The sequence below is a fragment of the Mytilus californianus genome, unplaced genomic scaffold (genome assembly GCF_021869535.1).
Source record: "Mytilus californianus isolate M0D057914Y unplaced genomic scaffold, xbMytCali1.0.p SCAF_9, whole genome shotgun sequence".
NCBI classification, from domain to species: domain Eukaryota; kingdom Metazoa; phylum Mollusca; class Bivalvia; order Mytilida; family Mytilidae; genus Mytilus; species Mytilus californianus.
The window spans coordinates 8,204,107-8,232,094 of NW_026262745.1; the positions used below are offsets into that span (position 1 = coordinate 8,204,107).

The window sequence follows — 27,988 nt, forward strand, 5'->3', positions numbered from 1 at the left end:
GGAATTTACTAATAAATCAATTTAGGATAACATATCATGTTAATAAGTATAAAACGCTTTTAAACCACACGAATAGAAAAAACTGCATCTTGCTCATACTGTGAGTTTTGTAGAAATGCGAACAGAGAAAGAAAACATGGCCTTATTTTTAGACCGCCTTTCATTTTTACTTCATCATTAACGTTTAGATTGAGTTTCTTTTGTTGTACACGTATGACAATATCGCATTCATAATGGAAAACAAATACTTTTATGCTTCGTTCATTTTTATTAAATAAACTTACCTGATTCGCATCCACAAGAAGAATCACAATTGTCACCTTTCTTTCCAAGTACACTGGAACAAGTTCCACTTGAACCACCTAGAACCGGGGCTAATAAGTAAATGAGGTATTTATTCATGTCATTAGATTAGTAGGCAATTTGCAGACCATTCATAATTTTATTTCAATTTAAATACAGATTTTACGAAAATTCTCCGGTCAGTGAGGCTTTCAACAAGTCATATTTGAAATGAAAGGCTTTCCAAACAAATCAAAAGATATCGAAAGAGACTGATGATACATAAAGGAGAATAAAAACTGAAGAGTCGAAGTGAGACTGAAAAAATCGTACAAATGCGTAAAACGACAAAATTAAAAGACAACCAACAGCCTTCAAAATACTACATAAAAAAGCTGAAGACTGAGCAAAAACCCAACCAAAAAATAACGCAGCTACTCCGGAAGGGCTAGCAGATCCGTTCTGCACATAAAGCACACGTAGTTCATGAATATCGTAACAATGAGATAAAATTGTAAAATCTGATTGAATTTTATAAAAACAAAATAAGCATATAATATTATCCAAAAGATATTTCCAGGATATAACATGTGGCATTTAAAACAAAATAATTTTAAAAATGGTCCGAACCAGTTAAAGTGTTTAAATAATTAGAGAGAAAAAACGTTAACAAGGTATGTTGGATGTATTTGTCACCGACATACGACAGTTCGGAAATTCATTTTTTTTTTTTTTTTTTTTTTTTTGTGTATGTTTGTATGTTGTTAAAATTGTATCTTCAATATTATAATGAAAAGCTGTAGTTAAACCTAAGAGAAAAATTATCTTAAAAAATAGAAAAAAAACAACTTAATATGCCAATGTGTCAAAACATGTTAAAACGGGGGATACGTGGGATTTTTAGTAACAGAAACGGTTCTAATTTTACTGATTTTTCTTGCTTGATCCCACTTCCTGGAAATCATCCTACAAGTAGATCTCAGTCTATGTTATTAGGTAACCGATAACTAGGCTAGATAGGATAAAGTCATAAAATAGAACAAGACGCTGAATTTCGTTTAGTACTCTCTCATGATTTGAAATCATTTATAATTTGAGTTTACAGGCTTTCAGTATTTACAATTACGCTAGTACATTAATCATACACACTATGCGGGACAAATTTGCCATTTCAGAATCGGTAAATCTTACTTTTTACTGGTAAGAGATATTGTAAACATTCTTCAACAACAGTAAGACAATAACATACCGAAGTGTTGTTCCTGGTCAGTAAGTGTATGATTGTTAGCATCCCTACAGCATGGTGCGGTTGAAGTACAGTCATATGATTTGGTACATGTTGTACTTCTTCTTAATCTTAAATGATAATTGGCACCCCACACAATTCCTAATATACTCTACAAAAAAGGTAAATAACGCAGTCAGTTTCAACGACGTAGACAAAGTTTTTCGACATTTCGTAAAACAAGAATAGTCGATCCTTTGTCTTTAGAAAATAAATATCATGTATTGATTTGGGGGATTGTTGTTCTATACCTTACAAAAAAGAAGCAAAACAAAACCAAACGGCAGGTTTCACTAAGTGCAGCAGTTTTTTTTTTGTCTTATGTCAATACACTTCTTTGTGTTTTTTTTATTTTTATTATAGCTCCAGTTTCCTATTATGATTTTCGTGAAAGATTGTTTCTGTTTCAAAGGGTTCCTTATAGGTGAGCTTTTTACGGGCGCCAAAGAGATTGGACTGACCAATATGAAATATCTGTGTTGCGGATTACTATGAATATTATATATATAAGTATGTTCCTCTAGTTGTAGCCAAAATACTGTCATCATCTATGCAAATGTAACATCATATAATGCGACAAATAACCCGAATGTTTACTTCCCATGAGCAACCGTCTAAAGTACTCCACTTCTCCTCGGTTTTTGGTGAATTTGAGTTGTTCAATCTTCAAATTCTACAACTTTCATAAATCCGTTTTTTTCGGATTTTGCAAAAAGTGGTTGTGATAATGTACCGATAATGGTACCATAGTAGTCATATTGTTCGTTTTTCTGTAGCTTAGTTCTGAAAAATAAATCTTCTTGTGACAAACATTGCGCATATATTCACAGGAAATCTCATTTAAATCTATCGTCACGTTATAACCTTACAATTCCTTAATATACCCCTTATAACCATGAAAAGCAAAGAAAGAAGAGGATATTTAATAGATAAATGTAGCTGATCTGTACATGTATATTTTTTGTGCCAAGACCATGGAATACAGCGAGCCTATCTTGGCATTCATAACTCGTATATAGAATTTTTATAGTATTAGGTAAGATTCGTTTAAGTCCGATTTTCTTAAATTTCAAGTCCGGATTTCTACTTTGCTTTGATAATCAGATCTGATTCCTTCACACTACGTTGCATTTAGAAACAAAAATCAGATAAATTTAAAGAGGAAGTGTGGTAAGAGCCATAATTTGGCCTCTGAAATAGCAAATTAGTAAAACTAATCAAGCCATTCAAAATAATGCTTAGTTTATTGATGAATGAACAGATTAATATCATCCGGACACTTAAGAGCACAACAGTCACTGTAATATTGAAATTGACATAATTGACCTACAATGGCAATTTTACACATATTTTTTTGTACAAAGGATATGAGCAAAGCCCTCACCTAAAAATGTTTTATACACATTAACATCTTTCTTGTAAAATACATCTTGTAGCAAAATATCTTTTTGGTAAAGTATTGGCTGACATCTATATATTTAAGACAAAATCTGAAAATGATACGATTTAAGCAGTTTTTACAGGTTTCTAACTAAATTCAAGAAGTTTACCGAATGCAAATATGGAAGATTTTATTAAAAAATATAAATAATGATATCTGACAGACTAATGTCTGATAACCTCTGAAGGATGTTTTTTTATAGATTTATGAAACTTTCTGATTTTCGAATTCGTGGGACCGAAAAGGATAAGTTTTATCACACCTAGTCATTTGTGCATGTTATACTTTGCTGTTTTTTTCAAATGCTGAGTTGAGAGATTATAAAGAGATATGATAAAAGATTGTGTATCTCCTTATTACAGTTTCCAGGCTATCAAAGGCTGAAGGTGATACTACAATAAACTCATCATAGATACCAGCATTAAAATGTCTACAAAAGACTCATCAGTGATGCGCTCTAATCAAAAAAGTTACATAGACCAAATAAAGTGAGAAATTGAAGAACACTAAGTTCAGTCAATTATTTACAGGATATTAGCACGAGTAGTAACGTCGTCATATCGAGGAGCGTTTAGTACAGTGATTTTGTTATAGTTTGGTTAAGTTAGGTAACTTCCCAGAACGATTGCCTCAGTTCTTTTTAAATGAGCAAATAAAAAGCAAATAAGATGTTTGAATCTATATTGTAAGTCAAACGATCTACATTGAAAATGTTGTTTTTAAGAAATTAAGGCAGGATAACCAAAATATCGAGATTGATATGGTTTGGTTAAGCGATTGCCATGGTTCAGTTAAGTGTCTAGAAATTCATCATGGTTTTGATCACATTTGTCATGGTTTAGATCCAAATTAATACATATTTGTTTCACCTTAATATCGATAGTTTGTTTGATGGCGCTTATGAAAAAATGGAGTTACACAATTTACCAATTGACTAGGAGGGGAAAAAAGCCTTGGTTGGCGTAAGCGGCAAAGCGTACATTTAATGTTATTCAGGGTTATATCTGGTCTATATACCAGCTTTGATAAGTGTTTGGTATTACTATAAATTTTCACTTCGTACTATGAACATCAAAATTATTTATTTTGTAAAAATATTTCCTTTCTCTATTGGAACTGTATACGTAAACCTAACAACAAAATTATTTTCATTTACCTGTGTTCAAATTAATTACAAATGGCTGATATTTTTGTTCGAACACATTGTTTTTCTTAAATTGTTTAACATTTCATACCGGTATTACATGTTACTTTTATTATTCTTCCCTTAGTTTATTTATTTTGTATTTACATTGTATAATAGGTCAAATTTATTTGTTCAGTGTATGTTCACTGGTGTTAATATGTCCTTTGATTGAGTAAAGCTATTTCAGTTGATATTTTATAGTGTGTCTTTCTATGTTGTGATGTAACACTATTGTTTCAGAAAAAGGGTGAAGGTTTGGTACCATTAAAACGTTTAAACCCGCTGCATTTGTTTGCACCTGTCCTAAGTCAGGAATCTGATGTTCAGTAGTTGTCGTTTGTTGTTGTGGTTCATAAGTGTTTCTCGTTTCTCGTTTTTTATATAGATAAGACCGTTGGTTTTCCCGTTTGAATGGTTTTACATTAGTAACTTTTGGGGCCCTTTATAGCTTACTGTTCAGTGTGAGCCAAGGCTCCGTGTTGAAGACCGTACTTTGACCTATAAAGGTTTACTTTTATAAATTTTGACTTGGATGGAGAGTTGTCTCATTGGCACTCATACCACATCTTCTTATATCTATTATACATTTTTTTTCTTTTCGTGTGTTTCCTAAGATAGAATTGATATATCCACTGCTGTTTGTAATTGGCATTCTATCAGATAAATTACAAAAACAGAAAGCGTTGCTTCTGTTTCACCTAGAATCTTTTCTCCTTATTTCCATGATGGACTCTGCCGGGGATATCGTGAGCGGCGTTCCTAGTCAAATGGTTAATAACGTCTACATAAAGTTTAAACTATAATCAAAACATAATTTTTGTTTTACTTTTTTTTCTAGTAAACTATACATCTGTTGTTTTTATCTTGAACCAGATTATGTCTATGATGAATATAAGGAGATGTAGGGTTATACGCCTATGATACAGTAACCCAGCTACAAAAACTAACCAAACAATATCGAGAGGGAACCATACAGTCTTCAACCCTCCACGGGACAAACTGTTAACATGGACAACAGTTAAAACTTATTTTTTTTTAAAACTATAAATAAAATTACTAAGAAAACTACTTTCCGAATTCAAATATATGAAAGATCACAATTTCGAATTTGAATTAGGTTGATATAATGTCCATTTTTATCATGAATAAAATTGATTATGTTTTTGTCAAATTGTACAAATGTATTGTGTAGTATCACTTAACCCGTTTAAGCTTTTTTCTTCTATCCAATTAAATTTCCATAATATCAGAAAAAGCTCTGTCGATCTAATACTTAGTCTGAAAAAATGAACATTATTAAATGTGATTGAAAACAATGATTTAAATTCCAAGAAACACATGTTATTTTGCTTGGTACAAGTACATTTAAACTGTGTACGACCTTATTTTTGACCCGACAAAACATAACGTTTGTCTTGGATTCATGATATTTTTGTTAGTTGTTATTGGCTTGGAACTAGCTTCCAGTAAATGCGAGTACTCACAGATCGGTTCTTTGTGTTTTTAGTGTTTATGTTACTTGATTAACTTGCCTTGAATCAATCTGATGACTCAAGTCCTTTTCAACTAATTTTTATAATTTGTTCTTTGTTGTGCTGTTACACCACTGCCCAGGTTAATGACGAGGAGAGGGCTGTGAGCCCGCAAACATGTTTAACCCCACCATATTCTGTATGTGCCTGTCCCAAGTCCAGAGTGTAATGCATTGGCTGTCATTTGTTACTGTATATCACATTTGTTTTCGCTTATTGTTTTTAACTTAACCAAACTATGATAAAATCACTGTACTAAACGCTCATCGATATGACTACGTTACTACCCGTGTATTAATAGTACAGAGGAGTTTACATTGTATGTGTGACCTTATTGACGTTATCATTAGTCGGTGCTTAGGAACTGACATGAATAATAAAGTACCTTTCTTAAATTCTCCGTTGATAAATTTTAAAATTATTAAGTCATAAGGATATCAACATCCATCAATTTTGTTGTTCACTGTCAAATGGTCAAACTGAGCAAAAGTGGTACAACACATTGTGCGTAAAAAGACACCATAATTCTTAAATAACTTTGTACCAAATGTGCATTATGAAAACAAATGTCTCCTCAAAATGCTGCCAAATGAGAAGTCTGTTTAAAAAAATTCTTTCGTAGTGTGCTGAAGATGCTCAACCAGTAATAAAAGTAAAATATACTTACCAGTATAATGAAATACTTCATCTTTCTTATATCCTTATCTTCAAATGAAGTTCATACACACTTTCTATTTCTAATCATAATATACTTAACAAAAGTGGGCGTTTTGATAACCGCATTAGTCACGAAACACGTACGATCCGGACGAATAAATTTTGTAATCTTTATGAGTTCAGATTTTTATTGTGACAGCCACTGAACTATTAGTAGGGCTGTTTGTTACAGTAGCGGTTATATTTTCATTATTTGCATTCTATCATAAATTTACATCATATTACATCATGTTTAGTAATCAGCTATGTTTTTATAGATAAGTACTGAAAGCGTACAAATGTCACAGCTTTCTATTTTTCTAAAGAAATCTAAATTCAGCACAATTGTGACTAAGATTTGAAACTGAGGATTATATTTTATATAACCGCAACATGGTGATGCATGAAAAAGATGAACAGAAGGTAGATCTTGACATTCTGAACAATTTTTTTCTGTCAGATTGTCTATCTATTTAACGATTTTTAAGATAATAGACGATTTTTATTTTTTTTTTTTTTTATTTTTTTTTGTCATTTTACCTATATTTGTGTATTTTTAGCCATTTTTTAAAATATTAGCCTCTCTCTGTACAAGCAAATCTAAGTTATACATGTTCTCTATAATATGAGTCTGAAGTGAGTGGCCTGTTCGCTGTTTGATATACAATATATAATCGTTCGCTCTTCAATTTGAAGTGATTTAGATTCAATTAATTCATATATGTTTGAAATGTACTATGAATAAATATGTGTATTCAGCAAAACAAATAACGCACCATTTTCAAGATATTAGTTTCACAATTTCCTCCCCCACCCCCCAGACACACACACACACACACACACACACACATGGGACAGTGGTGTAACAGTACAACATAAGAACAAACTATAAAAATCAGTTGAAAAGGGCTTGAAACTCATCAGATCGATACAAACCAGAAAAACATCTAACAAATAAACTCATCACATAGATACCAAGACTAAAATTGTGAACGCCAGACGCGCATTTCGTCTACAAAAGACTCATCAGTGACGCTCGAATGATTCTACTGTAAAACATGTTCACACCATTTCAGCTGCCAAGAAAAAGCATCCAAAACTCTAGGTCAACACGGCATTCCTTATTCAATTTGACGTAGTGGTGCGAATCATTGACAGTAGTGGACAGCACTATGGGATAAGAAACACTAGGATCTACCAGGTAAAATGACACATGAAGCAAAATTTAAGTATCCCAAAAGCTGCAACAATTCCTTTTTTATTTATGAATTTTCATGTATAATTTTTTTAATGAATTCACAGATGCGATTGACTTTTTCAAGGGGCAGTCGAGTTTCCATTTTTTTTTGGAATCTTGAATTATAATACACAAATATTCTAAACCTTTTTCATTTCAATCCCTCTTTAAAAAGTATATCCCAACTCGTTTGCTATGGCCGTGTCTGCAGTGACGTTTTGGATTTCAATGACCTTAATTAAAAGTATACACAATAGAATGTTTGACTCCAATGAAATTAATGAAGGTTGTGCGTTTCTTATTTAATGAATTTACTTCAATAATTCATTGTAATTGCAAAGAAAAACTAAACGTGACACCCCAGAATAATGTTCCAATATCTATTGAGTAGAACTAGGGGAGATACAATCCAGTGTTATCATAGAGTAAGGCTAGGGAGAAATATAATTCAATTTTGGCGTAGTGTAAGAGTAGGGAGTGATACTATTTAATCAAAATCAGCCTGTCAATATCCTTAATATTTGACCACAATCTACATTGCAGGCTCAAGATTTGATCACGGAGAATATTTCGACACTTACAGTAACTGGTATATCCGGAAAAGGTGTAGTTTGATATTAAAGTTATTCATTTTTACAGAAGACCTCTCGTTTTAACGTAAATTTTTTTTTATCTTTCATTGCTTTACAAAATTTGAACACATAAGGCCAGACACAGCTACAAGACATTTTAAAAATCTTATCTTCGATATTTTGCGCATTTTAAAATCCGATCGAAATATATTACAACCAATGAGACCCAATGACAGTTTGAAAACGATTGCCATGTTAAATGTCTTTAAGCAAGAACGTGAATGATACGTTAAAAAGTAGTTTTTTTCTTCAAATTTTGTCAGAGGTAACCCTTTGGAGGAAATGGCGACTAAGATTATGTCATCATAAGTTTAGATTTAATCAACACAATAAACTTCAGTTAGTACATGTATGTATATTATCATTTCCATAAGCTCTTGCCAAGTCAACAACTTTTGAAAATTCCCCAAGGAGAAAAATTAACCTATGAACTGATGAAATCATCCTTGTAGAATAGCCTCATCACCATACTGGCTGATATACATAAAAACAAGTTTAAACTCGTCTCTTATGTACTTTTATGTACAGGTTGTCCTTATTTTATGTGCAAAGTTTTGTCATAAAAAGAAATTTCTTAGTTCCAGAATCACACGTTGTCTCCTGTTTTTAGTTTTCAAGGACGCTGATAAAGTCTGACGTCATTATAAATATATTTAAAGACAAGAATGCACACGCTGACATGTCTCGCCTTCTTTACAAACCATTGATATTATGTTGATGTCCTAAATATAAAGCTTTTCTATAACTATCACATAAACTTAACATGATCCAAGAAAATGAGGTCAAAGTCATATAAACCAAACGTGAAAAACATGTACGCCTTACGATCGTTCAATACAGCAAATATAGTTGACCTATTGCTAATAGTTTCTAAGAAACAGACTTAACCAAGAAAACTAAACATTGACCAATGAACCATGAAAATGAAGTCAAGGTCAGATGAACCATGCCAGGCAGACATATACAGCTTACAATCCTTCCATACAACAAATATAATTGACCTATTGCTTATAGTTTAAGAAAAACAGACCAAAACACTATATAAATAACACATAGCTGAGAGGGGTGATAGAGCAGATTGTTACCCCGAGAAAACATTGTCAACTGAGGCGAAGCCAAGGTTGACAATGTCTTTTCGAGGGGTAACAATCTGCTCTATCACCCTCTCAGATATGTGTTATTTAATTTATTATACTGAACGTTCTGTTATTACTGTCAATTAAATTTCAAATTCAAAGTAATAAACTATGACGTCTTGTACATAACAACCATCCGTATTTAATAAAGCGCACACTTGATCAAGCGTCTCCGTGAAAGGTAATAGAGTATTTGCCATAGGATAGAGTCGTATTTAATAAAGCGCACACTTGATCAAAAAGTAAAATCACAAAAATACTGAACTCCGAGGAACATTCAAAAAGGAAAGCCTCCAATCAAATGGCAAAATCAAAAAAAACAAACACATCAAACGAATGGATAACAACTGTCATATTCCTGACTTGGTACAGGCATTTTCTTATGTAGAAAATGGTGAATTGAACCTGGTTTTATAGCTAGCTAAACCTCTCACTTGTAGTATGACAGTCGCATCAAATTCCATTATCAAGCGTCTCCATGAAGGGTAATAGAGTAAATTAACACCCTCGTATTAGCCAATCAAAATATGGCATTTTAACGTGAAGTATAATAAAAAAAACTTAACAATGAGCAATGAACTGTGAAAATGAGGTCAAGGTCAAATAAAACCTGCGAGACTGACATGAGCATCATAAAATATTTCTTTACACCAAATATAGTTGACCTATTGCATATAGTATTAGAAAAAAAAACCTCAAAAACTTAACTTTGACCACTGAACCATGAAAATAAGGTCAAGGTCAGATGACAAGTGCCAGTTGGACATGTACACCTTACAATCATTCCATACACCAAATATAGTAGACGTAGTGCATACAGTATAGGAAAAGCAGTCCAAAACATAAAAACTTAACTAAAACCACTGAACCATGAACATGAGGTCAAGGTCCAGTTGGACATGTGCACCTTACAATCCTTCCATACACCAAATATACTAGAGCTATTGCTTATAGTATTTGAGATATGGACTTGACCACCAAAACTTAACCTTGTTCACTGATCCATGAAATGAGGTCGAGGTCAAGAGAAAACTGTCTGACGGGCATGAAGACCTTGCAAGGTACACACATATAAAATATTGTTATCCTATTACTCATATTAAGAGAGAAATTAACATTACAAAAAATCTTAACTTTTTTTTTCAAGTAGTCACTGAACCATGAAAATGAGGTCAAGGACAATGGACATATGACAGACGGTAACTTCATAACATAAGGCATCTATATACAAAGTATGAAGAATCCAGGACTTCTACCTTCTAAAATATAAAGCTTTTAAGAAGTGAGTTAACGCGGCCGCCTCCGCCGCCGCCAGATCACTATCCCTATGTCGAGATTTCTGCGACCAAAGTCGCAGGCTCGACAAAAAACAATTTACCGCGTTTCACACAGCTTATTCTTATGTCAGTATACTTTGACACTACTGTCCCATTTTACAGGGAGGGTTTTGCCAAGCAAACATGTTTATCCCCGCCACATTATGTATGTGCCAAGTCAGAAGCCTGTAATTCAGTTTTTTGTAGTTTGTTTCTGTGTATCATATCTATTTTTTGTTAATTGTTTTGGACATTAATCGGGTCGTTAGTTGTCTCGATTGAATTGTTTTACATTTGTCACTTCGGGCCATTTCAAAGCTTACTATGTGGTAAGGGTTTAAAATTTGTTGAAGGCCGCGCAGTGACATCTTGTTGTTATATTTTATGTCATTTTGTCATTGGTGGAAAGTTGTCTCATTGGCAATCATACCACATCTTATTATTATTATTTTTAAACATAGTCTGAACTTTGTTTCACTTAAAAACGTTTGAAATGACTTCTGTTTTAAACATGGGGGAATAGAGTACATTTTTGTAGTTTTATTTTCTATTCAATTCCTTTCATTTATAGAACTCTAAACAGATTTAACAATCAATTTAACAAATAAACAGTATCGTCAATTAGTTGACAAGTCATCGAGCGCCTTGCTTCAAGTTCTTAATGATGTATAAGAAAAATGGAGTGTACGATCATGGTGTGCGATATCTGTATAGCTAAAAAGATACTTTATTTACCAAAATGTTATAATTAAAATACAATGAAAGAGATTTTTACAGACAGAAATTTACAAAAATGACACTTTTATCGTTTAAACTTATATTAAAGACTAATTACTTTCGTGTAAATTGATATATCGTATTAAGTAATATTCCAGTCGTTGCTTGTCTATATGTTTTATATATTTACTAAAATTATCACAAACTTGTTTTGCACATTGACAGTAATTCATATTTACACACATAAACGAACTTGTCTTTTTTTTTAACCTGCTTCAATATTTTCTCTTTGGCGCTTTACACTCTTCGACGCCGCAATCATTCCGGTCTTGACCAATGCTTTCACAAGTTCCTTGCCATTCTCAACTTGTGTGCTGTATGCTTGACCAGTAACACAATATGTGGCTAAGTGTTCACAATTGTTGCTGAACACACTGTATATAGCTATCCTATCCTCTTCTGTGTACCCGATGATAACTTCTGCCATGGTGGCTGTGGCCTCGTGAAGATAACGGTCCTTTTCGTTATACTCTAAGACATAAAACGCTTCATCTAATTGTTTCATTTCCTGTCTGATGAGTGGTGAATCTTTCATTTTATTTCCAGATGCTGGCGGTTGAAAATGAACGATCTCATATTCATTACTTTCTGGGAAAACGTTGGTAACTATTGCATGATGGGAGTAGCCAAAGAGTCTTTTATATTTTATATGATCTCCCCTCAATAACTGAGATATTTTTATCACTTTCACTTCTTTAGGAATCTACAATAAAATTTTATTATATATTTATGTATAATATAGATGCATATATATTTCTAAATCCTTGATGAAATTCACGAATACTATTATTTTACTTTATTGTTCCTATATTCTATTGATAAATCATATAAATAAACGTCAAGTGTATGCTTTATTTGTAACTCTTGCTATTGTTATTAAAAAAATAAAATAGACAAAAGAAGAAATAAAACCTCAAACGACGGCATACATTAAGTATGTTTTACTTGTGTCTGATCCATTTTGCTTTGATCGAATAAAAATAAAAATACATGAGTGTACACAAAGTTGTATAAGACGTAAAGATCAAAATGTATTATGGTAAATATGATAATATCGTTCTTGGCCCCTTGAAATCGAAAATCTCAAAGTATAATCAACATGTAAAAATAGCCGTGAATACCGAGGTTGTGAGTTCGAACATCGAAAGTGGCTGGCGCGTTTGTTTCCAATCTTAATTGGATTGTCAGTTTTCCTGTCGAAGATCGGTGGTTTCTATGGACACTTCAGCTTCTTCCACCAATAAAAACTTATCCCACGAAATATCCAACATCAAACAGGCGTTGAACATCAATCAATCAATTGAATTTTACTCATATATCTGCTGTAGGTCTTTAAACTTATTGAATTGGATAAGTGGGAAAATTTTAAAAAAAAACTGACTAAATAACCTCTTTCTGTAATCTTCAAATCAATATTCAGAAATCACAAACAGCTTATTGACAATGGCTTTTTATATTAGTGAAAACCTTTCGAATATCAAAAGGACATCCCATTATATGACGTAGCAAAACTTCATAATCTTATTTGTGTAATAAAAAAATGAATATGGTGTATCTAATCATACTCTAATATTACGTTCTTCTTTCGCTTTGTAAACAAACCCATGTTATAATTCAAATAGCACATGATGTGCACGTGATTGACGTCACAATTAAAATTGCTGCAACGTCACTTGTTTTTTGAATAACTCCGCGAATCAAAATGGACGTTAGTATTTGGTCGATATCCCATGCTAGGAAATTAAATAAAATATAAATCTACATGCATCTGTTCAGTTTTGAATCATGAAACGGTTGTTTTTCTATAACGTTTCAAAATGGCATCATCAAATCAAAATGGTTGCCTTTCGAACGTGTCTTAAATGTCCTATGCTCAGTTTAACATGGGTATGCATCATATTTGTCAACATTTTGCACCTTGCTAACGCTTAGTATAAAGATATCGATGCCTACCTAAGTTAAAATGTGCATAGAGCATGACATAACATAATTATTTCTATACACTTAATCCCAACACGCACTTGCCAGAAGCTGAAGAAACGCTGTTTTCATTGGTGTTCTCTGTATCAACGTCATAGTAAGGTTTTAAAACGGGGAGCAAAATCGTACTTCTTACTGCGATATCAAGACGGACCGGTTTCATCCTGAATTCTTTGCCAGACGTGAAACGCTACAAATGTGTATCGAAGAAAAGTTGCTGGGTAAAGAAAATTAATTTAACATCTAGTTTATTAATGTACCCGACAACCTCATTGTCAAATACAGAAACAATCAACTATTTAGACAAGACCGGCATATATATAAGCAAAATATACGTACACTATTAGTTAGGATTGAAGAATTTTGTCTTTCTGCAATTTCAGGCCTGTCAAATGGCCATCCTTTCGTTCTGTTTTAGTTTCAGTTTAATAGACTTACATGAAATAATTGAGGTCGTTCCGATACTTCTTTATCTTTACTTTCAGTAGTTTTATGTCGCAACCTCGCAGAACTACTCCCCTGTAAAGTATTTACCAGGAATTCACCTACATAAAGAATGATTTGTTTAAACATACTATTATATATTGTAATATAGAAGTTGGTGATTTACAGAGATTTCTCTCTGTGATTAAGTCCAAAAATTCACTTGTGAAAAATGTCGTCCATTACACTATCGATGCTTCTTCCCCAACTCCCCAAATTTGCATGAAACGTCTTGGGGTGAGGCAAGGGTCGTAGTTTACTATTCAGTCATGTATCAAAATACCCAAAGACACTACAAGTATCGTCACACAACCACGCGTTTGTTTTTATGCAACAAATTGCCCTATTAAAATTATTCAAAATAAGTGTACGTACAAAATATAACGCCGAAATGGAGTAAAGTCATTTATGCGGAACAAGCCAACTTGTTTAGTCCATTTGCTGTTCTGTCACAAGGGTCATGTGCCTATTTATACATAAAGAGCGATTTACCGTGCTTTGATGATTAATTCCTTGATACATAATACAGTTATAGAATTGAATGCATTCTGAGAAATACTTTAAAACGTGTAAGCACGGACTCTGTGGCAAAACAACGACATAACAATCCATATTCATAACATGGTACAAACAATGAAATTTCAAAAATCCTGTTGTTTGAAAACCATGAATTGATGAATAAAGGAAAAATATGTTTTAAAATTATACAAAATTCCATAAACTAACACTATTTGAATATGTACAGCATGACTGATATAACAGAAATTTTCGAAAGGATGTTTTGTCAAACTGCTCTCGAATATTCTAAACTGTAATATTATATACTCTTTGGTTCCTTAATTCTGTTTCTTAATATAATTAAGAAGCATATCGAATGTTCTTATTGTGTAACTCGTTTAGTTTTAACTGAATATAGTTATTGCTGCAGGTGTATTAATGCTCTCAACGATACGTATGTTGAATGATATATAAATGAATAATTTGATTTCCGTGAATGCAAATCGTTTTTTTGGGATAGTCGCCATCAAGTACACTCAAGACCAAAAGTTCAGAAAGCCAAGAAATATAACCTTTTCAAGAATGTAAAGGTGTATCGATTTGTTATCCGTGTCTGCAATTACAAAAACACTGGTTTTTGTTTTTACTTAGAAAAGGTGAGAATCAAGAGAAGAATGACTTAAAAACTTATAATTTATGCTAAAATTGTAAAAATAATGATCTTCCGATCCGCTTTAAATAACTCATCAAAGATACCAGGCTTATAATTTGGTATGCTAACTCATCAGTGGTGCTCGAATCAAAACAGTTGGAAGGTCTAAACAAATTCAAAGTATCCCAACATTGTATGTATGTATAGAGGACTATTGGGTCCTCAATGATCTTCAACTTCGTACTTTATTTCGCCTTTTTAACTTTTTTGATTCGAGTGTCACAGGTGAGTGTTTTGTAGTCGAAACACGCGCCTGGCGTACAAAATGTTATCCTTCTATCCATGTTGAGTTTTTTTACGTTATTAATGTTATCCATGATTCACAAAATCAGTCCGTCTAAGATAATATATTTGCCACACCCTACTTAAATGATTAAACTTAAGTATACCACTGATCTCCCCTAAAATCGAAATATTTTTTTTTTCTCAAAAACAACAACTTTCAATAATCAAAATGGTAACGTTGTTTAAAAAAATGAAACAAAAAACATGCGCGGAGTTAAATGTGTGGTATAATTTTTTTTATCATTGATCAAATTAAAGTTTATGGTTTTAGAAAAACACAACCCAAGTATTTCGTCTACTTTTTGCTTACATGTTTGTCAACTTAAATATTAATAAACTATAATTACCTGCCGAGCTGTTGTCCAGTATCCCTTTAGAAGCTACGATTACTTTACCCATGGTTGCAGCTGTTGACAAAAAATTCAAATTATAATTGTTTATTTTTCTTTTGATAACTTTATGCTGGATTACTTGTACATTAGATTACATCATATGTTTTGTAGACGTGATATAAAAGGCGTAATTTTAATTTTTTGTTAATGTGTATAGAAAAAGAATGTAGACAGTCGCAGTCTTTGCCAAAAAACAACTAGCCCTAAGATCATGTAAAGTTTTAATCAAAGTACTGAAGTACTGAACATCGGATGACCACAAGTTCTTGTGGATGGTCAACAGCACTTGTCTCAGAAAAAAATCATATATCTCTTTACCTGAAACTGAGGTTAATGTACAGAGATATTTTTTTTCTGAAACAAGTTTGTGCGGGGATGATAAATAAATGACAGGAAATTTAACTTCACCGTAATAACTATTAAATTGTAGTGATACAAATCAGTATACACTGATTTGTTGTTATATTTCATATTAAAATAACAGTTACATGTATATATGATTTCCATCCATTTGTATATCATTCTATTCTACTATTCTAATAATAGTGCAATTCAAGTGCATGGTGGACACTTTCTGTCAAAATTCGATTTTTCTTAAAGATTGGATACGAGTAGGCATTCATATTTTCCCGCAAAAACAATTACAGAGTTACCGGTACTTGTCGGTATTGTCGCAAAAGGTTCTTTGAGATATTCTTCCGCATGCTTGATCACAATTTTCGGTACGTGTGCATTGATATTATCAATGATTTTTTACTTATATATATATATATATCTAACTACAAAACATTTTCATATTATTAATTTATGTTGTAAACAAAAATATTTTTATCAGTATTCATTAAAGAGTTGTATTTATATCAAACGATAAGGAATGTTATTTTGCACTCGTTTATGTGCGCGTATTTATCATGTTTATAGATCGGTTACAAACCCAAAACTAATTTACATAATGGAAATCTAGGCGATAGCAATACATCAGAATTACTTCAAGGTCATCGCGATGTAAAAAATGGTGAGAAATATATATCTGAGGTTTAAACGTTTTTGGCCCAGTTTGCAGACTTGTGAGACGTTGTGCGCATTTATGATTGGTATAAGTTTAGTTTGTTAGGAAAAATGAATAGAAGTTTGCGTTATCCTTTAACTTTACTTTCCGCTATATAGATGACGTCATCTCACAAATATTTCAAAGTTTGGTGACTATGTTAAACGAATCTATCCCAATGAACTTGAAACAAAGGATATACAAGATACAGTTAAGTCTGTCTCATATCTTGACTTACATTTAGAAATTGAAAATGAGGGTCGGTTGAGAACAGACAAAAGAGATGATTTCAACTTCGCAATTGTGAACTTTCCATTTTTATGTTGCAACATTCCAGCAGCGCCTGTATATAGAGTATATATCTCCCAGTTTATACGATATCATCAGCTTGCGTTTCTTATCATGATTTTCTTGATAAGGGGTTGCTGCTCATAAGGAAGCTTTTAAACCAAGCGTTACAAGTGGTGAAGTTGAAATCACCCTTCGAAAATTTTACGGACGCTATCACGAGCGAGTTGGTTGACCGTTATGGAATATATGTTTCACAGATGACGACAGATATTTTCGAATTGCCGTAACAACAATCCCGTCCTCCTTTTTCCCGAATGTAATCTACCGAATTAGACTTATATCTGCTTACCCTTCAGGAGCGCCTGAGATCTCCCAAGTTTTTAATGGGGTTCGTTTTGCTCAGTCTTTAGTTTTCTATGTTGTGTTTTGTATACTGTTGTTGGTCCTTTTGTCTTTTTATTTTTGCCATGGCGTTGTCAGTTTATGTTCGACTTGTGACTTGAATGTCTCTTTGGTATCTTTCGCCTCTCTTTCTGAACCAAAAGGGAAAATAATTGCTGGTCTCAATATGGAATAGTTTTATTTCTCTAATTAGGTTAACTTGAACTTCACTTAATTTTTATTTCTTGTTTGCTTGGTGTTATGTTTATCACAATTCCTTCTTCACTAACCGCCAACATATATATATAATTTGCTTTCATTATTGAAACATAATTCAACAATTTGATTTTAGTGTATTTGCAATGTAGTTTCTTTTCATGAATGCATATTTTCTTATAATTTATTCATACGATCTTATGATGGAATATCTTCTCTACGATGTTACTGGATTATGCCATCTTAAAATTAAAAGTTGCTACGTCAACCTTTAAATTTTTAATATTTTTCGAAAGTCACATTATTTTTAAATATAGTTTATGATATAACAGAATTGCCTTCTAGTAGAGAAGAAACTGCTTCCCCCTAATCTTCTGGAGCAAGGGATATATGTTTTTTTTTTTTTTTTTTTTTTGTTGTTGTTTTGTTTATTTATTTTTTTCGATGTTCCTGACTGCCTTTCTTTGACTTTTGCTTTTTGATTGGCCTTTGTGTTTCTTTTTACTTTTTATGAATATATATATATATATATATATATATATATATATATATATATATATATATATATATATGTAGGACTCAAATCTATGGTGGGTTCCAGATCTATGGCAGATTCCTAATCTATGGTAAATATGACGTCATGCCATCCCAAATCTATGGCAGATTTTTTAGAATCCTAATCTATGGCAACTTTTTAGTTTCCTAATCTATGGCGGGTTTCTAGTTTTCAAATCTATGACAAATTTTCTGCAAAGGTCGGACTAGTCAGTACATATCTGACATGTGATTTCGATGTCGAAATGTCCAAAGGTAGCCACAGAGCTGCTTTTAAGTAAAAACCAGTATAAGAAAAACGGATTAGGATTATTACCATATCCATAACTGTTTGTAAAATGAACACATACTTAAAGGTTAAAATTATGTGCCCCGGAAGAATACATATTTCCTTCTCTGTGCATGGTACCTGTTTGCCTCTTCATTTAACCAAGTCCCTTAACAATACAAAAAGCAGTTTGAATTTTTAACTAATGTCGATTTGAGCGCTAAATAATGTAAATCTTTTTTGACTGATGACGATTTAAGTCCTGTAATGAACAATGACTGGCCTCAAACACGTGACTTTCTAAAAAGAAATCCTTATTTCTCTACCAGTACAGTTATTCGACATATTTATAGCGGAAAATAATATTAATATCTATTAGAAATATATGACATAATCATTATTTCCAAATCTCAAGAAAGATTATTTGCTACAATAGTACAGGTAGTCACTGTTATATAGCTGACAAAATACTTTAATTTGTGTTACTTCTAACAGAAAATTACAGAGATCATAGGGATACAAAAAATAACAAAACAGCAAAAAGCAAACCAAAATGCACAGTAAAAGCTCGTACAAGTAAGGGTGAGGGCAACACCAGCAACACGAAAATAAGAAAACAAGGGTAGAAACAAACACACTTTATTTATTGATTAGGATCCTTGCAAACTTGTTTTTCTATCTTTTTCTTTTCCTTCTGAATAACAACACCGTCGTTGTCAGCGACAGCTTCGACGTTACATGAAGTTATTTAATTGTGACGGATAATTACGTAATATCCAAATCTGCCATAGATTTGGAGAAAACAAAAAACTGCAATAGATTTGTGATTTGTTTTGCGTTTGTGACATCATATTTGCCATAGATTAGGAATTTGCAGGAATTTGCCATAGATCTGGAACCCACCATAGATTTGAGTCCTACATATATATATAACGTTTGATGCCGATTTGAATGCGCATGAATAGTCTTTATTAGAAACGGACAAAGCGATCAAACTCTAGTGAAGCAAACAAATAAAATATGAGTGAGCTTCAAACCGAAATAGTTCTACAAAAGTCTACTGTGATCTCTGCCAGAGGGAGTTGAAACTTAGTTTAAGCACAAATACATAATTTGTAAATCAAATATAGCTTCTGTGTACAAACAATTACTCAGGAATAATAAGTATAACACTGACTGTAATTCTGCAAAAGATAAATCTGTTAAAATAGTAAGCAACATTATAGACAACGTTTGTACCTGCATCATTAGTAGATTCAGTAAAATCTGCAATAGCTAATGTGACTTAAAACGCTGGCTGATGCGTATTGGTTTCTTGGTAATTTTTTGTTTCTGAAAAAAGGTTACCAAACATTAGTGAAATAACCTATATCATCAACATATATCAATTATTCTTACATACGTGTTAATATGCCGTAATAGATTTTCTATAAATTGTTTGAAATTTTACAGTGATATCATACTTTAACTTTGTTTAAACCTGTTTATTTACTTTTGACTTTTATTATTTATCCCTTGTAACTTTTTATTAACTGTGTATTTGCATTCAGGTGTCACAGGTCAAATTTATTCGTTCATTGTGTGTTAATTTACGTTTTTTGATTGAGTTAAGCCTTCTAATTGATATTTTATAGTGTGTTTTTCTATGTTGTGATGTTATACTATTGTTTCATAAAAGGGAGAAGGTTTGGTACCATTAAAACGTTTAATCCCGCTGCAAATGTTTGCACCTGTCCTAAGTCAGGAATCTGATTACAGTAGTTGTCGTCTGTAGTTCATACGTGTTTCTCGTTTCTCGTTTTTATATAGATTAGACCGTTGGTTTTTCCGTTTGAATGGTTTTACACTAGTAATTTTTGGGGGCCCTTTATAGCTTGCTGTTCGGTGTGAGCCAATGCTCCGTGTTGAAGGCCGTACCTTGACCTATAATGGTTTACTTTTATAAATTGTAACTTGGATGGAGAGTTGTCTCATTGGCACTCAAACCACATCTTCCTATATCTATGTAAGATGTAAATTGCATATGACTATGGCGTTCTTATATATTGATCGCTAGTTTTATGAATTTAAATTTTTGGACACTCCACCATCTACCTTGGATAAAATAGATCTTAGAATAGCTTAGGTGTTCTAATAAGGCACCTTTTTTGCTTTCAAGGTGTAATTTATTTTCTTCTAACAATTTCATATATTTTGATACAAAACGTTTGGCCACAACGTACCGGATAAGTGACGTTAATATTGATCGTATTCATACGCATATACATGTAGTAATATATATTTTAATCGACGAAAGTTTATTAACAAGAAGATTATGAATAAACAATATACAATTGTTTTTCGCAACCACCGATAAAAGTCGTTACCATCGGCAGATAAATTCTTACATCCACTTCATTTGAACTTTGGTGGATAGTTGTCTCATTGGCAATCACACCACATCTCCTTATTTTTATACTGAATTGTTGAGACACTGATTTCATGGATACTTTGATAACATACCTGATAACACAACAGGGTGTTTCCCAGATTTAGATACTTGATAACGTACATGATAATACAACAGGGTGTTTCCCAGATTTAGATACTTGATAACATACCTAATAACACAATATGGTGTTTCCCAGATTTAGATACTTTGATAACATACCTGATAACATAACAGGGTGTTTCCCAGATTTAGATACTTTGATAGCATACCTGATAACACAACAGGGTGTTTCCAAGATTTAGATACTTTGATAACATACCTGATAACACAACATGGTGTTTCCCAGATTTAGATACTTTGATAACATACCTGATAACACAACATGGTGTTTCCCAGATTTAGATACTTTGATAACATACCTGATAACATAACAGGATGTTTCCCAGATTTAGATACTTTGATAACATACCTGATAACACAATATGGTGTTTCCCAGATTTAGATACGTTTATAACATACCTGATAACATAACAGGGTGTTTCCCAGATTTAGCATGGGATTCGATACTCTGTGATTTTGACTTCTTGTTTTTGGAGTCTGATGGTTTTTGTATTTTATAATCAGCATTTCGGTTATTATTTTCAGATTTCACTTTTGGTTTTTTCGTTGATGGTTTCTGATTTTTTTTGGCTTTTGCCTTTATTTCTGTTCTTTTTTGCCTTGGCCGTTTGCTGATTGTAAGCCACTCCTGCAGTATGTCCGGCAAGACCATCAAAAGCTAGAGAAGTAGCCATATCAACCCACTGACCCGCATCCTCGGGCTTTTCTTTTATTTGTTTTATTTGATTCAAGTATCCGTATGGTTTATCCTCGTCATGGATTAATGTGTCCGCTGTTGTAATTGTTGCATCCATTATTACCCCTCCTGTTATCCCTCCTGCAATTGCACCAATAGGTCCTAATAATCCAAATCCAGCAATACCACGATCTATAGTACCAGTCGTATGTGAGGCGGACTTCATAGCTTCATCGCCACCCATTTTGTCACCGGCTATATAGTGCACCACACCTTTTGCATGACCTACTATTGGAATACTATTTACTGTGTCATTTATCATGCTGAGAAACTCCATCTGTGTTTCCTTTGCACCTTCCATGTTCCCGTTGAACGCTTGGTGTACAGATACGGTTTGGGAAACAATAGGACATCGTTTTGCAAATGTTTCCTGGGTTTGCTTTGCACCTTCTTCATCGCCAGCAGATATCTGGACGATCGACTTAACTTGTGCAACCAGAGGAATCCAGTCGGACATCTTTGACTCAAAGAACTAAAATAGAAGTTTTATAACTATAAACTGATGACACAGAGATATGTCTCGACTGTTTGTTTTGATAGTAAATGCAAATGTTGAAATAACAATAGCAATACTTTCACATTTGCATGGAAATGGAAATAAGATATGCCACTGCTGATATAACTGCACACCAAATATCATTATATCATAAGTGGTTTTCCTTAAACAGACCTAATCACAAACTTTAACATGTAAACAATTCAGTTTCAAAAGCAAAAGACCATGACTGAGGGGGCAGGGCCAAAAAAGATGAGTCAATGCTATTACAACTAAAATTGAGAATGGAAATGGGGAATATGTCAAAGAGACAACAACCCGACCAAAGAGCACACAACAGCCGGATGCCACCAATGGGTCTTCAATGCAGCGAAAAAATCCCGCACCCGGAGGTGGTCCTCAGCTGGCCCTTAAATAAAATTGTGTACTAGTTCAGTGAAAAGGGACGCCACCATAAACTGCAAAACATATAAATGAACTAGAATTAAAAAACATACAAGACTAACAAAGGCCAGAGGCTCCTGACTTGGGACAGGCGCACACATGCGGCGGGGTTAAACATGTTTTGTGAGATCTCAACCCTCCCCCTATACCTCTAACCAATGTAGAATAAAGAAACACATAGCAATACGCAGAGTAAAACTCAGTTTAAAAGAAGTCCGAGTCCGATGTCAGAATAGGTAACAAAAGAAACTAAGCAAAATGACAATGATACATAAATGAACAAAGGACTACTAGCAGTTACTGACATGCCAGCTCCAGACCTCAATTAAACTGCATACCAAATATCATTAACTTATTATAATTGGTTCTCCTTAAACTGACATAAACACAAACTTTAACAAATTGTTGATGACGCCGCCGGAAAAAGCATAGTAAATTCTAGCTTGTAGACTTCGTCAAGGCGAGACAAAAATAGACATATTTATTTCAAGCTTGAAAAAAAATCATTAAAACAAATCTAATAATAGCCATGACACAATTTACTCGTTTTATAACATTTTTATTTAGAGATAAAACCACGTACTCAATAAGAAACACGCGTTCGACCAGATTCGCCTCGAGTCTACAACAGTTTTGACTGAATTGAACAAAGATTACCGAGTAATTGACAAAAACATAATCCGAGTTTCAAATGGTAAACACAACAATGGTGCTAAAGACGAGATGTCTGACTCGTTTACAGTTAGCGATTATGAATGAAAATATATTTAATGTAAGAACCATCAATATATTACTGAATGAAAGCGACCAAAAAACTTCAGAACAACAAAAGACAGGAAAGAAAGAAAATTCATGTAATTCCTGAAAGTGGGGCGACTATAACAGAGACTGACGTTCTTTTGAAACTAAAAGAAGCTGAAGAAAAAGATAATGCAAAACTAATCAACCAATGATTCAAGATCAAAATAAGGGAGAGACAGACAGCTGATAGCTGAAATACAGAAAGAGAAAACTCCTAATGCAATTAAGAAAAGGGAAAACAAGTGAGAAGTTAAAAACAAATCAAAGGTAATGATAACGAAACTCTACAACTTACAAGAAGCTCAACACAGCCTGTGTCACACACCTCGATCTATGTGCATCTGCCGCAACGATGATTGTAGACTCGTATATAATTCATAACTAAAATCTATTTTTGTTGATCTTGTATTGGCGATATTTTTTTCTGTATACAATTTCTCGCTATCTACACAGTTTTTGCCCAAAATATGGGCAAAAATCATCTTTCAATGACAATAACTCCAATCAGTTGTTTATAGATAATTTTATCTTTGTTGGTCACGTTTTTATTGGTCTGGCTGATATTTTAGCTATTGAAAGTATCTCTCTATCTTCTATAATATTTGCACAAAGCAATAAAAAAATCAACATTTCGGTGCAAAAACTCCTTTAAGGGGTCAACTGACTATTTGGCACCGTCGACTTTTTTGCAGATCTTATCTTTCTCGTCATGTTTGCTGCTAACAGGTTTTCTTTATTTGTCTATAGTTTCATAAAAATAAAACCCAAAACAAGAGGTAAAAATCATCATTAAAGAGCAATAATTCCTATTTGTGGTAAACTGACAACTTCTGCAATGATGAATTTTTGTAAATCTTCTCTTACTCAAAATTTCTGGTGTTTTCTTTATTTTTAAACGTTTCGCATACAATTGGGTAAAATTATCATTAAATATAACTCTAATAATGATTCGACTGACAACTTTGGCCTTGTTGACAAATTTGTAAAGTAGCCTTTCTAATAATTTTTGCTATGTTGTTGTCTTGCAGTACAAATTGCGTAGTTGAGATTTATATTTTCTAAATTAAACATTTTTAGAGAATGATATTTTTCAAAGTGGAAGTGTGCGATAAAAAGATCATATTAACATGATAATTTTCATATAAGATGCATGTTTTGAGGGCTCGATGGCTGATATCTTGACTAAAGGTAGATACAACATCTGATATGAAAACTGTCATGTAATAATCTGATATAATAGTTTTCACGATGATAGGCAAACACGGAAATAATTGATAAAAATCGTAATTTAAGGGCAATAACTCCTATGAAAAGTCTCTGACAAGTTTGGTAAAAAAGGACAGTAGGTAGATCTTTACATACTGAACAATTTTGTTCTGTGAAATTTTCTCCATCAATAACGGGTTTCAAAATAGCACACAAAACTTGCGTGTTACCCCTATGTTCCATTTTCAGCCATGGCAACAATATCTTACCGATTTAAAAAGAAAAAAAACAAAACTTGTGAATTTTGATTTTTATCACTGAAGAACTATAATTTGAAAATTTCGAACTTAAAATGTCGATGCTACTCGCTGTTCATCGTCATATACGGATTTGGCAACGTATCAACATATACTTTACTCCTGACTGAATTCAAAGACGACGAAACTTTTCTTCATACTATATTTTTATTTTATTTTCACCTGTTTACATCCTGTTGAATGAAGTTTTTACTGAGTTACTTCTTTAAAAAGAATTAAGTGTGCCAGTGAACCGAAGTTGATATTGTCAATTCTTTGTGTGATTTAGCGAAATTTTTGTAATAGTACATGCATATACTGAAATCAGTAAAAATATCCAATTCACATCGATGTAACAGATCATTTCAACATGAAACATGTATTGATTTATGTTAATGCATTCATAAAGTTCATTTGTACTTTACTGGTGTATTTAAAAATAACCTTAACAAAAAATATCTCAGTTTCACCTTGACCTTGGAGAAAAACATTATACTGCACATAAGTCACTAAAAAGAATTATACATAGTTATTCTATTAAAATTTTGTTATGTGCGAGGGCTTTGTTAATCAATTTGTCAATTGTTACTAAAATGTGTTGTTTACAAAAGGAATAAATAAAGCTAGGTTTATTGGACAGTGTTTACTCAACACATTGACTTTTACAGTGTTTTTAGATACTATCTTAATTTTCCCCAAATTTAACGTTCAAATACACTCCCAACAGATTTCTCTCCAAAAGAACAATGGTAAGTGTCCGACCTTTTTCATCTATGGTCAACGTCATGTTATAATAATAACAGGTTGATAATTTGTATATAGAAAATATATTGACTTTTTATCTATAGTTTTTGTATTAATTTTACTAGTAGAAAAGAAAATATAAAGATGTACAGGCTTAAAATGTGATAGGGTTAAACCAGTTTAACATGCGCACGAACTTCTCAATTTGTGTATCTAGATTATATGTCGTAAACCTGAAACACACAATCATCCTGTTATGCCAAAGTACACCTCCAAAATCATCATATTATGCCAAAGTACACCTCCAAAATCATCATGTTATGCCAAAGTAAACCCCCAAAATCATCATGTTAGGCCAAATAAACCCCTAAACCGTCATGTTATGCCAAAGTACACCTCCAAAATCATCATGTTATGCCAAAGTACACCTCCAAAATCATCATGTTATGCCAAAGTACACCTCCAAAATCATCATGATATGCCAAACTAAACCCCCAAAATCATCATGTTATGCCAAAGTAAACCCCCAAAATCATCATGTTATGCCAAAGTAAACCCCTAAACCGTCATGTTATGCCAAAGTTCACCTCCAAAATCATCATGTTATGCCAAAGTACACCTCCAAAATCATCATGTTATGCCAAAGTAAACTCCCAAAATCATCAAGTGAGGCCATATAAACCCCCAAAATCATCATGTTATGCCAAAGTAAACCCCCAAAATCATCATGTTATGCCAAAGTAAACCCCCAAAATCATCATGTTATGCCAAAATAAACCCCCAAAATCGTCATGTTATGCCAAAGTAAACCCCCAAAATCGTCATGTTATGCGGCCAAAGTGAACCCCCAAAATCGTCATGTTATGCCAAGGTAAATCCCCAAAATCATCATGTTAGGCCAAATAAACCACCAAAATCATCATATTATGCCAAAGTAAACCCCCAAAATCATCATGTAATGCCAAAGTAAACCCCCAAAATCATTATGTTATGCCAATGGAAACCCCAAAATCATTTCGGTGAAGAACTGACATAAGAGGTGCAAAATTTGTCATGATTCTTTGAAAGTTTCTTAAAATTCTGTTCAGGAGCGGATGTGGATACAAAATGGAAAGGACACACGAACGGACGGACTCCCCAATCAATAACATAACGCCAAAGTCGAATTCACATCAATCGCATACCATATCTACATTTAATATTACGGCACTTATCTGACAACTTCCAGTTCGTTCTTACTAATTGTTTTTTTTTTCACGTCCAGTAGCCAATATCACAGGATTGTCTTTCTCTGGATAACAATTAATGTAACAATTAGAATAAGTTGCAGGTAAACAAAGGGAGAAGTCTCTGCTTTGATTTACATGTACATTATCACTCCAGCTCTGATGCCATACACGAGACGAGACTTGTTCCATATATAAACAACAGACCATGGAAAGTTAACAAATATTTTATCACAAATGCAAATTACTGTTACCTATACACATACATATAACATGTATAAACCTTAGGACAAATTATCAATACACAAAACAATATATATATAAAACATATGAAAATGCACAAGAATCAATTTTCATTCATATTGACATTGTGTCAAGACATAATTTTTTTAAGAGTGTGTTATTTATTTCCATTTCAAAATAGTGTCTACTAGATACAGCTAGCTTTTCTAAGCTGACATCAACACTAAGTTATGGAGAACACATATATATATATATTCATAGTTCACCACCACCATAACGTTGATTTTAAAATATGCATTCACATTTATATTTCAATTATTAATAATCAATATACATCTTAGTAATCAATTCTTACCTTGTGTCAAACTAGTTATATCCTTCTGTGATTATACACAAACAACATAAAGTGCATCCATTTTAAAGCAGATGACGTAACATCCTGGTTCAAAAGCAACACTAAATCCAGGTTAGAATATGAAAATTGAGGAAGTGCAAAGGAAACCTTATTATGAAGCATGATTACTTGTCGTCTTTGCCTTCAATTGGAATAGTGTTTCCTATACCTACTGATTAATTACCACAAAATATGAGACATGATAAGCATGTATCACTGTTG

At 32.8% G+C, this 27,988-nt stretch overlaps 3 protein-coding genes across 4 annotated transcripts in view; all 3 read right to left on the minus strand.

Moving 5' to 3' along the window:
- LOC127714986 (uncharacterized) overlaps window positions 1–27,988 on the minus strand; it is an 82,718-nt gene that overhangs the window by 26,733 nt on the left and 27,997 nt on the right. The gene's annotated exons all lie outside the window — the stretch shown is intronic.
- Window positions 1–27,988, minus strand: part of LOC127714987 (uncharacterized) — a 43,525-nt gene that overhangs the window by 1,023 nt on the left and 14,514 nt on the right. Inside the window, exons 1-3 of one of the 2 annotated variants that reach the window (XM_052221028.1) lie at window positions 6,394–6,538; window positions 1,532–1,679; window positions 285–374 (exon numbers count right to left, since the gene is read on the minus strand). The exons of the other annotated variant lie outside the window; for it this stretch is intronic. Of the exons in view, the coding sequence (XP_052076988.1) occupies window positions 285–374; window positions 1,532–1,679; window positions 6,394–6,414 (259 nt within the window). The 5' untranslated portion in view covers window positions 6,415–6,538. Of the gene's footprint in view, window positions 1–284; window positions 375–1,531; window positions 1,680–6,393; window positions 6,539–27,988 lie in introns of those variants that run through there. 2 annotated transcript variants of the gene reach the window in all.
- LOC127714984 (uncharacterized) lies at window positions 11,455–27,974 on the minus strand. The gene is made up of 6 exons (XM_052221024.1): window positions 27,728–27,974; window positions 21,580–22,388; window positions 19,869–19,961; window positions 15,826–15,885; window positions 13,939–14,045; window positions 11,455–12,223 (listed from the first exon to the last, which is right to left on the minus strand). The coding sequence occupies exons 4-6, from the start codon at window positions 15,875–15,877 to the stop codon at window positions 11,726–11,728; spliced, it is 657 nt and encodes a 218-aa protein (XP_052076984.1). The 5' UTR covers window positions 15,878–15,885; window positions 19,869–19,961; window positions 21,580–22,388; window positions 27,728–27,974; the 3' UTR covers window positions 11,455–11,725.

Excerpts from the sequence above, each read along its gene's own strand:
- LOC127714984 (XM_052221024.1), bottom strand. The coding sequence starts at position 15,877 with ATGGGTAAAGTAATCGTAGCTTCTAAAGGGATACTGGACAACAGCTCG. Across the intron at positions 14,046-15,825 it reads ACTGGACAACAGCTCGGCAG|GTGAATTCCTGGTAAATACT; the intron begins GTAATTATAGTT and ends TTCTTTATGTAG. Across the intron at positions 12,224-13,938 it reads AACGACCTCAATTATTTCAT|ATTCCTAAAGAAGTGAAAGT; the intron begins GTAAGTCTATTA and ends ATTTTATTGTAG.